We start from the raw sequence: 13712 nt of genomic DNA, 5'->3' as shown, positions 1-13712 counted from the left end.
AAACCCGAAGCTGGCCATGGACTATGCCAAATCTTTGTGGCGCCAGCATCACTCTCCAGCCCACACCTCCGATGTTGATGACAGATCAGGGGGAGCTCTCAGTGCCCTCGATTACCTATCCAGCTGTAGAGGGCAATGTACTGATAAAAGCTATTATGGTATATTGATGCATTGTTTGACAGCTCTGATGAGCCCGCACAGGGCTTCTGTAAGTCCACTTGTTGCAACGCATATCTATGCTTTGTTCTTCCAATGGTGATCGTTCTCATAGACCCACGTATTCCTGTCTTCCCACTGCAGACGAACAGGGTGGGACTCTCTTCTTCTAAAGGGTTGGCTGAGCTGTGTCTTTGGTTTGATGCAGCTCCTATTTACACAATGTTGGTCAATGCCCTTGCTCTTAATGCCACTTGACATGTTTTTCCTTCTAGGCCCGTATGGATGGGTCGCATATAGGAGCATTCCAAATTACACTGGCGGCCCCCTCCCGCCTTTATCTGGGAGTGGTCTGTGTCGCTATGACCCCCAATGGTTATACCCCACACTAAGTTCTTTGGTGTTTTTTCTTCTCTGAGGCTGGTTATGTTAGTGGGACTTGTGTTTGGCAAATTGGGGTTGCTAAAGTGGGTGGGGGGAGGGGATGATTCTTTGTTGTTTGTATTTGTAGGTACTGTGCTCGGATTACATGCCACAGTTAGAGTCCCCACCAATATTCTCATTGACAACCAACAGTCCAGCACTCAGGGTATGTTGGGACCTCCCGGGACTGACAATAGGTGACGCGTATAAATGCATAACATGGAACATACGCGGTCTCAACACCCCCAAGAAAGTCCGCCAGGTGCTGTCATATTTAGATAGACATGCTGTGCAAATCGCTTTATTGCAAGAATCACATTTGAGTAAATCCACGGAAGCTAAAATAGCACACAAATGGGCGAGCTTCCATTTTGCTTCATCCTACTCTAATTATTCTATGGGGGTGCTTATTCTAATCAAAAAGGGAGTATCGCTCCTACCTATACATACCTGCATGGATACGGAGGGCTGCTGGGCCATGGTTCAGGGCAAATTGGGTATGACGCTGCTGACGATTAATAACATGTACGGTCCCGTGGTGGATGACCCAATACCCTTTATACACATGCTCAATGTTCTGCGTTCATGGCCTCAGTCTGCAGTCCTATAGGGAGGTGATTTAAACACACACCTCAACCCCCAAGTTGATCCATCCGGTGCTCGCACTATCAAGGTAGCTCAATATATTTGTAATGCCATGGCGGAAATGGGTCTGCTGGATGTTTGCCGCTTGCGCAATGCAGAGGTTCAAGAGGATACACACATCACCCCTGCATACAATAGTTGGTCCCGGCTGGACTACTGGCTACTGAACAAAGAAGCTAATGGGTGGGTCACACAAGTACATAACCTACCACGCACTCTATTGGATCATAACCCTGTCAGTTTAAGTATCTGTATCCCCACAAACCCACACCGCCCCTTCACCTGGCGTTTTCATGCCGAGGCATTACTTGATCCTTTATAGAATGAGGCCATCAGGAAGTCTATTATACAATATTTCGAATTGAATGTGGGCTCAGTGGAAAGTCGGGCCACACTTTGGAAGGCATTTAAAGTGATGATACGGGGGTGTGTATCAGTACCACAGTGGGGCTTCTGAGAGACATTAGAGGTCAACTATCCAAAACAGAGGCTTTAGGTGAGCTAGAGAAACAGTATGTGAACACACCATCTGCAGAACTACTAGCTCACATCCACGAACTTCTGGCGGACTACGATACACTGGCTGAAACAGAGGCAAGATACATAGCGTGTCGACACGTGGGCCGAGCATATGGTGAAGGGGGACGACCTGGTAGGAACTTGGCCTCTAAACTGCAATTACGCTCTGAACACCATCCGATAGTCCAAATAGTTGACTCTCACGGTGGAGAATATTTCACTCCACAAGCAATAGCTGATCAATTTAGACACTACTACTCAGAAATGTACACCACGCGGGGTGAGATGGATGACGCGGAGCTGGACAACAACTTATCAGACATAGCCTCTGCATGGTTATCGGATGTCCCCCGAGAATATCTGAGTCAGCCCATAGACGAAACTGATGTTAGAGAAGCTATTCTCTCTCTTTCTAACAATAAGGCCCCTGGGCCAGATGGCCTAACAGCTGAATTCTATAAAACCTATGCAGATCTCCTAGTTCGCAATCTCTTAGAAATGTACGCGGAAGCTCATGAGTCCGGAATTATTCCTCCCTCTCTCAGACAAGCCCTGATCATCACCCTTCTTAAAAAGGACAAATCACCCACACTGTGCGAGTCATATCGCCCCTTATCACTGAATAATCTGGATGCAAAAATATTAGTGAAGATTTTGGCCACAAATATTCAACCTTTAATGCCTCTTCTTGTGCTCCCTGACCAGTCCGGATTTATCCCAGAATGCTCCAACTCCCACAATCTACGTACCATCTTTGCTATGTACCACATTCTTAATCCCGAACTATCAGCGGCTGCTGTCATGCTCGACGCGGCTAAAGCGTTTAACTCCATAGAGTGGAGGTATAGGATACACATATTACAAAGAATAGGGTTCCTGAGTGTCGTGACGAGATGGATACAGATCTTATACACAGACACATCAGCAAGGGTGTGAGTAGGTGGACTCACATCGGAGCATTTTAATATCGAACGCGGCACCAGACAAGGATGTTCCCTGTCCCCCCTCCTATTTGCCTTGGTATTGGAACCGTTAGCCTGTAAGATCCGCCAACGGCATAGGGAATCTGCTCCCAATTTTAATCACCGGCCTGTCGGCATTTCCATGTACGGGGACGACATGGTCCTGTTCATTCGGGACCCTCAACAGCAGCTGTCCCCAGTCCTTCGAGAATATATTAGATTTGGCCTATTCTCTGGACTCATGATCAACTGGGAGAAATCGGTTATTATCCCTTTGACGACAGTTACGTCTCCGCCCCAGTTGGAATTCCCATTGATGTGGACAGCAGACCCAGTTAAATATTTAGGTGTCTGGGTGCACCGCGACTCCGACGTTGTAATCAAAGAGAATTATGGCCAAGCCTACAGCACCTTAGTGCAACAAGTGGATAGGTGGCTACATCTTCCGCTGTGCTTGGCAGACCGCATTGCAGTCATTAAAATGGTTATCCTTCCACGATTTATATACCTTTTTTGTAACATCCCAATCAAACTCGCCAAACATTTCTTTACCATAGTGAAAACTCAACTCTTGAGATTAGTATGAGATTAGTATGGGGTAACAAACAGCCCAGAATTAGCTGGCACACATTAACGCTCTCTTATGACAAAGGAGGTTTTGCCACACCCAATTTCTATGTGTAGTATCTGTGCGCACAGGCCCAGTACGCTGACTACTGGTTCCGGACACACGACTTCATACCGCACATTGCAGTGGAAGTTGGGGATGCACATCCCATACCGCTTGCGGGTGGTCCTAACACATACTCACAGACACATGCCAAGACTAGAAATTAACACCATTGACACTACCATAGCAGCCTGGCAGGCGATTGGCAAACGCGCACACAAACTCCCCTTATATGCACCGGCCCTGCCCCTGGCCTATCATACGGCCCTATCTGTCACCCAGGAACAAGGGCCTGTAAAAGCTTTAAAAGATGCTGGCATCACGCATATGCGCGATCTCTATCCTGAGGGTATTTATATTACAGGGAAAGATCTGGAATACATTCAAAATCCCACTTTACTTTTCCAGTATTCATGCTACCGCCTGAAACGTGCAATCAAGGTCCATTACCCTGATTTCCCTGCTGAGCACACTACACATCAGTCCCTACAGATACAATTAGTAGCCCCAACCAGGAAAAAACAGATCGGATTCATTAGAATAGCCCTCCTGCTCGCCAAGCGGTGGATTCTGTTCACTTGGGAAAGTAAACTTGCTTCGAAAACTGATGACTAGATTAAAGATCTTGTGTACTGACATGAAAAGTTGGAAATGTTTGCTGAAGAATTGCCTGTAACATCTAGACCTAAAGGTATCTGGGGACCGCTAAGACACTACTTATCAAGCCAGGCCCATGATGACAATGTGTGACGTGCTTGTCTATCTGTAATAGTGTATTATCACGGTCCCCTAAGTGTAAGTAATGTTTTGCTATGGTGAGACCATTATAGTGCATGTCTTGTAAATCTGATCACAGAATGTATATTTAATTTTTTTGGTTATTATTGCTTTCGTTTATACTGCCTTGCGTGGCAGTACTGGTTGTACTGTACTGAGAAAATTCAATAAACAGAATAAAAGAAAAAAAGAGACATCCTGGTTCTCTAAAGGGTCTACAGACTCCTCCCAATTCTCTCCTGAGCCTAGCACGTCCTCAAAGTGCTCAGGCGACAACACAGAACCCCTGGGTTCTGTTGATGTTGGAATAGGCATCGCTTGACACCATTCCAGCTCTGTGTCATCGGGGCTGAGAATGAGGCTTGCGGCACTGATGTCCTAGGCACCGACTTCGCATTTGATGCCGGCCTCGATCCGGGATCGGATCCCTGAGATCCCACCAGCGCCGTGGCCGGAGCCGATGGCGTCAAACCCAATGGGGCCCCCTCCAACCCTGGGGGGCCCGAAGGCTCACCAGTGGGGTCGTTCCACTCAAATACACAGTGCATGGCCTCGTAAAAATCCTTGATTTGAGCGGTAGTTGCTCCAGCTCCCAGAAAGGGTGGGAGGCGTGAAGTCGACTCTAGCTCCGGCTCCTCAGAACCGCACCTAGAGCATCGGTGCTCCTTACCTCTCTCAACGACGGACGCAAGTTGAGGTGAAGTCAAAGTCCGCTTGGTCTTTTTCTTCTTCTTGTGCCTCTTCCCCGAGTGTCCAGAGGACTTCGAATGGGAAGAAGAGGAATTAGGGCTCCATGAGCGGTCCCACGACCTCCTCTTCTTCAAACGGGACAGTGACCTCCTCGTAGTCTCGTTTACTGGTGTCGACTGCCAGGCCGCGAGCAACTTCATCGCTCGCTCCCTCAGGGTCTTCGGGTCCATCGCTCGACAGTCTGAACACGACTTCAAATCGTGGTACCATTCAAGACACCACAGACAAACGCGGTGGTGATCGGTGACTGACATCATGCAGGAACAAGTCCTGCATGGATTGAAACCTGTCTTCCTCGAAGACATACCTTGCACATAAAGTCAGATCAAAATTTTAAACAAAAAGTAGAGAAAAAGTAGAGGGGAGCTCTCACCGGATCGGCGCTTAACTGGCGCGAAAAGAAAAGAACTGACATCCGTGCACCTGGGTGGTGCCTATATAGGCACTGCGATGTCATAACCGACGCTACAGACCCCGACGACGTCACACAGAGCCAATTGGAGCCACCTGATGTCGTGTGCAAGGGGTCTTGCTCAGCAAAAGTTTCCGGATCTAGCCTGATGCCTGGGAAATTCAGTGGTAAGGAATCTGCAGCTAAAAGTCTCTGTCAGATAAAGTGCTTAGTCTTAAGGCCAACACAAAGAATTGGCAAAAATGGGAGGCAAAATCTTAGGGGACACCCTAAGGATGACAAGTATAACAGTTGCCAGAATTGTTATTATTATTATAAATTCTCAAATGTCCACCACAGGATATTCAAACATATATTTCAATATAGCTTTATAGGAAATCACGTTCGATATTATGGAGTGCTGGAGTTTTTGGAAGTTAAAATGTGGATTAAATGATTGGATTTCAGGGTTTTGGAATGCATATTAAAATGTAAAGGATGGAGTGAGCTTTACTGATCCAATCACTGTATTGGGTATATGTACACTGAGATAAATAGTGCACTTCCATAATTATGAATATGAAAACAAGATGGTTGCCTCAGCCAAAATTGACAGCGAAGTTGCATTTGATTTTGCAGCTTTCGTTTGTTTTTCAATACATGTCTGCATGGTCCTCAGGGAGGTTTCTTGCATGGCAGGGTCAGGAGTAGGCCGCAAATAATCGGTTAAGCACTCTGAAATGCCCTGTTACCAGTATCTGGATTGAGGATCCGTCTTACGTAGGGGATATAGTGCTAGAACATTATAGGCGCATCTATGGTCAAAAACAATCAATTAATAACGTGTCCCTGGAGATGTTCCTTTGGTATTAGAACATCCCGGTACTCTCCAAGACTGAAAAAGTTAATATGATGTGTCCCTTTTCTAAAGAAAAACTGGGGGAAGTTATAAGGAACCTCCCGAATGGTAAAGCCTGCGGACCATACGGTCTACTGGCAGACTTTTTTAAAGCATTCTCTGGGGTTTTGTTAGAATATTTTTTATTGGTTGCCAATATAATGTTATAGGGAGGCCTGATTCCAGCATCATTCCGAAAAGGGAATGTAGTAAGCTTTTTGAAAAAGGGGAAGAATGGCAAAGATCCAAACTCTTATTGCCTAATCTCACTTTTGAACTCTGACTACAAAATTATTACAAAACTTTTTTTTTTTTTTGCATATTTATATAGCGCGAACTCGACCCAAAGGTATTGGAGCGCTTTACATAGCACCGTATTTACATTACACATTCAGGCACGGGGAGATTAAGTGATTTTCCCAGAATCACAGGATGTGGACGCGACCTCGAGGCTCAAACCCTGGTTTCCTGCACCAGAGGCGGCAGCGCAGCCGACCGACCACATCCTCACCCTTCACACCACATCACATCCTTTAAGCCAATAGATTTAATATAATAACCTCAAATCTTATCCACTCTCATCAAAATGGTTTTATTGCAGGGAGACAGCTTGGAACAAATATGCATTATTTAGCCGAAGCATTAGATTACTTTGAGACAAAGAAAATAAGGGCCCTGGTCCTTCTGTTAGAAGCAGAGGTGTTCGATCTTGTGGTCTGGGAGACTCTATTCCGTATCTTGTGCAGGTTCTGTAATCCCCCCCCCCCCCCCCCCCCCAGATCACGGGGTTGGTTCAGAGAATGTATCACAATGCAGAAGCCAGCATTATTGTTAATACCTCTGAGGTAGGACAAGTTAGCATTAAATGAGGGACCAGACTAGGCTGTCCGCTGTCTCCTGTTTTATTTGCTTTTTTTATTGAGCCTCTGGCAATTCAAGATAATGCAGATATTCGCCCCCCTTCACCAACTATGGGGAAACTAAAATTATACGCCAATGAAATTATGCTCCTTCTTGACTGTGATAAGAGGGGTTCAAGCAAATGTTTTTGAGATCTTTGCACAGTTTGAGTCTCTCGGTGGGTATAAAATTAATAAAAAGAAAATGGAAATAATTCTGTGGGGATGCAAGTCAGACGTTTTGCATATTGATATCGTTTAATGCGTAAATTCTCAACCCAAAAAATACTTGGGAATTAATTCTTCACCACGAATTGCTGACTTGTATGATTTCAATTTCTCTCCGCTGCTTTTAAAAGTACAAGATTTATTGCTCTGCTGGAACTCTCTCCCGTTAACTATTATGGGGAGGTTTCGCTGATTAAGATGTCTGCTCTCCCGCTGTTAAATTTCTTATTCTCTGCTATTCCATGTGTTTTAACAGCACCTTGTTCCGGTAAACTGGAGTCCATGTTTACGTCCTTCCTTTGGGGGAAAAGAAGCCCCCTGAATAGCACTAACCACTTTATACGAGGATTGGGAGAAGGGATTATTATTTTGCATACTTCACACACTACATGTCCAGGTTTAAGTCAGAATCACATACAGGAATATTCGTTAGTTATTTCATGAGCTTAATCTGTATAGAGCACCAGATACGTAGTCCATTAAAAATTACGAAATCACCAAAAGTAGTTTGCTATACTTCAACTCCCTTATCCGAACTCACTTTGGAATTCGGGATTCGGGAATCATCCGAAATTATTCAAAAATGGGCCAAGGCCGGTATTCGAATAATTTCAGACTTTCTTGCGATGGATAGGTGGCTCAATATTTCTGTAGTGCATAATTTAATTCAAAACGATTTCCTTCTTCTTGGGTGCTACAGAATGCTCTACAAATTTTTTAGTAATCTGGATCTGATGCAGATTAATGAGTGTAAAAATCTGACGCTCCTGCTATTTGAAGAAGGTGTGGATAGAAAACCTGGGGAGTGGAAAAACCTTTTGGCCCCTACCAAAGGTCCGGATCTCTCTCAGAAGGCAATAATAAAATGGGAAAAACATGAAGGGCTGGAGGTAACAGCGAGAATATGGACCAAAGTGAATAAACTTAATTTTAGTGTGTTATGAGGCGCCAATTGGTGCCGGATACTATTTTTTAGCTAATGGCTGCTATATAGAACCCCACAGTTCCTATCTCAGATTTATTTTAATCAATCTAGTCAGTGTTTTCGCTGTTCAAATCAGACAATAGCCAACTGGACACATATCATTGCACAGTGCCCTTTAATTCAGGAGTTTTGGAATTATATCTTCTGACATTTGGAGGACGAATGTCTAATTAAACTGGACTCTAGGAGTTGGCTGCAAGATCTGGGTTATGATCCTTCCCTGCGTCTATCTGAAAAATGGGTTAAAATAATATATATTGCAATGGCGGTTGCCAGGTTGCTGCTGCTTCAAAGATGTCGCTCATGTCAGGTACCAAAGTGTGAGTGTATCCGGAAAATGAAGCAGGTTTGAAATAGTGAACGGTTGTTTGCAATACGAAACAGGGGAATTAGGACATTTTTAATATGGGAATCATATTCCGACTAAATACTAAAGAGAGCTTAAAATTTTAACGTACTGTTAATATGATGAGGTACTATCAGAAGCTTCATATGTTGTTATATGTGTATACTTTATTGCACTTTAATGCACTACAGACACTTTAGCCACTCTTAAAAATAATGTTGGTACTGTATTTGGTCTTTTAGGATGAAATACTACCTGAAGCTCTTTCTGCTGAAGTATCCGTATACTTTCTTCTGATTTGCACTTTAATGCATTCTAGACACTTTAATTGCTCTTAAAATGATAATTGGTACTGCATCAGGTCTCTTATGATTTTTAGTCCGAAGTTACTCTGGCTTTTATTCTGATTGTGTATTCCTCTTTACTTCTGAATATGTATGCTGTATTTATTAATTGGAAGTGTATTACTTGATATTGACACTGTGATATATGGATGAATTTGCAGATTTCAATGGATCTCAATAAAAATGAAATGTCTGCATTGTCCTCTGTGTGCACTTACCTGCAAAATGCAGCTCATGATGTCTGATGCAATTTTCGCATGTGGGGTGTCTTCATCTTTCCCTGCAGGTTTCAGGTTATGTTCTAAGCAGGATTCCCAGAGAGCAACAAGGGCTTCTCCATGTTTTTCAATTGATTCCGTCTCTCGGATGGCAGTTGTGATTCGCGTTATACAGATCTCTACCACCGCCTGGTCATTGTCATTGGTTTGGTAATCCTGGATTTAGAAGAGGAAAAAAGCTCATTTCAGATAATAGAATTCAATAGATTTTAATGAGATTTTACGCTATGGATGCACATGACATCATCAAATACATTTTCATTGGTGGATTGTCTTCCAGATTTTGCATTTCGCCATAACCAACCAACTCTTGATCAATCCAGCTAGTGAATTAATTTAGAAAGGGGAACATAGGAGAGTATGACATAGGGCAAATACAGAAAAGGTAACCAGTGAGTTTCAAGACAAGAGTGTTCAGCAAACTCTTGTGAAATTCGGGGAGCTACTGTACTTTCTGCTCAGTATATACTCTCTATTTCCTGAGAGAACCCATTAAAATTGATATGCTCTCCTCCTTTATTTTTTGAGTTCCTCAATTAAAAAGATGTCAGCTGAGGTCATATAGTTGCAGGAGAGAACGCCAATAGACGTTTTGGGTATTTTGGGGAGGAGTCCGCTGGATTTAGAGTCAATATAAAAAAGGTCTTGCTCTCAAAACTATTTAGGTCAAGGTTTTATAATGACTCTTCATGTCTGGCATAATGAAGTCCCTTTAGACATGTCTTACAGCGACATAAGCAGCCTGTTGGGTAAATTTAACGTGCATCTCTATCTGCTCCAAAAATCTTGCAATGTAGGTCCATTCACTACAGTTGTAGATGTTGCAGCAACTACACTTCTGAGTTTGTGTATTTGTACATCATCAATACAATCCTTAAACTCATTTCCGTTAACTTTCGTTTTTGACCGTTGGTACTTTTAGCTGTTAATTTTCCAGAAGATCTTCGGAACAACTATTGTGTTACCTACTAAATTAATTTCAAAGAACTTGTGCTAAAGGAGAGCGTGTGGGGAATGTAGCTATGTACTGCTTATTTGGAGGAAATTATAGGGCATTATCCCAAACAGCCAGGTGTTTGGGGCATAATACTGCACTGGATATGCACAGAGGCGCTTGTAACATTTAAAGAGTGGTAGGGCGTAGTGAGATGCCGAAAAACTTACAGAGATACTGGCCCTCTGTTCAGTGTCTCTACTCTCCCGGGATCATGAGGGTGAGGGTGACAAGCAGGAAAGAGAAGGAAGGTGGTAGGGTTTCTTCCAATGTGAACTCAACCAATCTTGGAGTTGCTCTCATGTTTTTTTCAACATGAGAGAAGCACCAGGTTGGTTGGAGCAGACTAACCCAAACCTCATTTGAGGCCAGGGGACTATGCCTGCAATCCTCTGGGTGTTTCATACTGCTGGGATTGCTGTGGTCTGAAGTGTGCATGTCGGGCTGGCTGTCGCAAGACAGACGGCCAATCCAACATATGCACTCTGCACATGGCAATGGTAGTAGTCATCCTGCACTCACCAGGAATCAGCCCTGCCCACACACTGGCGGGCCGGCAGAACAGATGTAATAGAATGGTAATGACCATTTTATTATTCTACATTTACTTGCTGCGCTCACAGCAGGTGGGCCTATGAATCTCCACCCTTTAAGAGGAACCACCACTGGGTATGGACTGATACTGTTCAGTGTGATATTTCCTTGTGTTTTGAATGGGGTTTACACAGGGGCGGCTCCTTCGTTATGGCATAGGAGCGGCGCCACCCCTGCTGAAAGCCAGCAGAGGCAAAGGACTGATGAAGCATGATTTTTGTGAAATAAATCTTGCTTGATCAAATCTGCTCATATTTGTGTTTTTATTGAAACAGACTAATGGTGAAAAAATTATTAACATGGGTGAACTTTTTATAAGTTTATGTGAAAGTGCAAAAAAAAAAAAACACGAGTAGTAAATTAAAGTAGCATTAAACCTGCAGAAAGCATGAATAAACGAAATATTTTTTTATGTGAACTAAAACCTTTATGGGAGAAAAAGATTTGAAATAATAATAATAAGAACGTTAATGAAAAATGTTAAGTAAAAATGATTATTTCCTTTACTTATAACATAAGAGAGACATAACAATTAATAATGAGCTTAATTAGATTATGCTTATGGATTTAATCAAAAATAAATTAATCATTTGCCATAATGACTTTAATTTATTTATTTTCTTTGTGAACATTTAACCGAAACGTGTTTTATTTTCCTAGAAAAAGATGCTTTACAATTTCATATGAAGGCCTCAGAATCTTGCTTGAGTGATTTTCTTTTCTTAAAAAATTTAGACTTCGGGAGGAAGGTATTTTGTCCTTCACTAGTTCTAAAATGCTGCTTAGTTTGTATAGCTGTGCACAAAGTAATCTCCAGGAATATCCTTCTCGAGCTAAATATTATTCTTTCTTGAATGAACTTGTTGACAAAGGTTACAAGCTAATATGGAGTGTGCACAAGGACGTGGATAATGTTGCCAGATGCTTTTCCTGCTTCCGCGGAAGGATGACATCTTTTGAATTAGCAATGGACTGTCTGAGAGAACTTTGACGAGTCGGAATGGACTGATGATCACCTTTTTTTGAAAAAACAATAAAATTGTGAATAAGTTGTGAATTATACTTTTAGGAGATAGGACATTTAACATTTAGGGTATAAATATTTCTGCAAAAAATAATTTTGTAGTAGCTGCTGTTTTCTCTGTGCTACTCTGGCTGGCTGCTGTCTTTGCTAAACCTGATTAAGATTGTCCTGATTACCTTTGCACTTCATCAGCTGATGATATTGCCTTAAGCTATACCTTTTCAGCCGAAAGGTTAGCTCTTCTTCCCTATTGCACGTTGTGCATTAATTCTCTAGGTTCGTATGAAATTGAATCGCATATTGATAATTGCAATGGGCTATTTTTCTCTCTCCACTCATGCCTGTGATTGAGATTGTGATGATTTTATTTTAAGCTGTTTTCTCATATTTGTGATTTTACCTGTAACATTGTTCTAATGAAGATTCTTATAATGTTTTCTATTGTATTCATGTATTGACCATTCATATTCTGAAATTATCAGATAAAAGTGACTTGATAAGTATTCAGAGTTTGTCATTATTGATGAGATATTGACAGTTTGTAAATATTGTGACAGATGTTGTTAAGTTAGATATTTCCTTCATTTAGGGTCCTCGTGAAGGGAATGTATCCGTCTTTTCACTGACAAGTCCCTATTAGCTCTTGCTTGCATCACAAAGCATATGCACACATGTGTATATCTTTAAAAAGATGGCCTCCATGTGCACATATGCAGGCTCAATGAATTGCAGTTTGTGCATATATATGTGCCACCATGTTGGAATGTGCCGGAAGAGGAAAAACACCAGTGCAAAGAATGGATGGTGAAGTCAACATGTCGGCACTCACTTTCTGCAGGCAAAAAACATTGTCTCTCTCAATGCTGTCTACATTTGCAATATAAAGTATCCTAGAGGTCCTCCATTATGCCTGCTCTTAAAAAATATTTTTTTATCCATTTGCTAATAGGTTACCACCAACTTTGAGTTGGCGGTAAAGTGTGAATATTTTGTGGCCACATTTCGGTTGCAAAATATTTGTACATACCAATGCAACTCAGTATTTAGAAGGGACACCCTAAACACGCCCCATCCAAATACCGATTCGCAAAGCCAGTAACAGGTTTCTGATTAGCAATTAGGACTTTGTACATTTGGAAATGCCTTTTGCATTCAAAAACTGCCTGATTCAGGGCATTTGTGACCACAAAAAGGCTTTGTACATCTAGTCTTTGGACCAATGGCCTGATATCCCCGGCCTGTCTGTCGAAGATTTCTGCCAGTGGAATCAGGGGGGCCTGACAAAATACAGTGTGTTGTACCCATTTTGCAGTGATCTGTGTGCAACCTACATGCTACATGTGTCAGACCCAATTTCATAGCACAAGGGCACACAAATTGTGTGTGCAACCTCCATGCCACAGGTTTGAGTCTTATTAAAACATCTCAATTGGTTAATGCACCTTCTGCATACATCTGGGTGTAACTAGTATTTCTCAGATTTCGATGATTGTGTGATAGCTAAGAAGAAGAAGAAACCACTTAGTAAAGATGTGTGTGTGTGTTATCTGATTTTACAGGTTCCAATCCCATAAAATTCCCCAGAGTAATTGAACTGCTGCAGAGCTATGTTGTTTGCCATAAGGACACAAAGTAGAATAAGACTATTCAAGCGTGTTGATAGACATGCTGCAAAAATCTATGTGCATCCTCCACACTCCTGGTTGGGAATCTAGTTTGATAGGTAACATAGTTAATGTCAATACTGCTGGAATCTTTCTATAACCTCTAGATAGCAGGTTTGAATTGCAACATATCTAATGCAACCTTCTGTACTTCAGTGGTTGACA

At 42.4% G+C, this 13712-nt stretch overlaps 1 protein-coding gene across 1 annotated transcript in view; it reads right to left on the bottom strand.

The window, feature by feature from the left end:
- The window catches only part of VEPH1 (ventricular zone expressed PH domain containing 1), a 1846458-nt gene that overhangs the window by 1761541 nt on the left and 71205 nt on the right, over positions 1–13712 (bottom strand). The window contains exon 3 of the mRNA XM_085634750.1: positions 9212–9427. Within this exon, the coding sequence (XP_085490876.1) occupies positions 9212–9427 (216 nt within the window). The remainder of the gene's footprint in view (positions 1–9211; positions 9428–13712) is intronic.

Source organism: Triturus cristatus, chromosome 11 (assembly GCF_964204655.1).
Source record: "Triturus cristatus chromosome 11, aTriCri1.1, whole genome shotgun sequence".
NCBI lineage: Eukaryota > Metazoa > Chordata > Amphibia > Caudata > Salamandridae > Triturus > Triturus cristatus.
The sequence above is the reverse complement of the archived record's forward strand: the minus strand, read 5'-3'. Positions and strand labels throughout refer to the sequence as shown.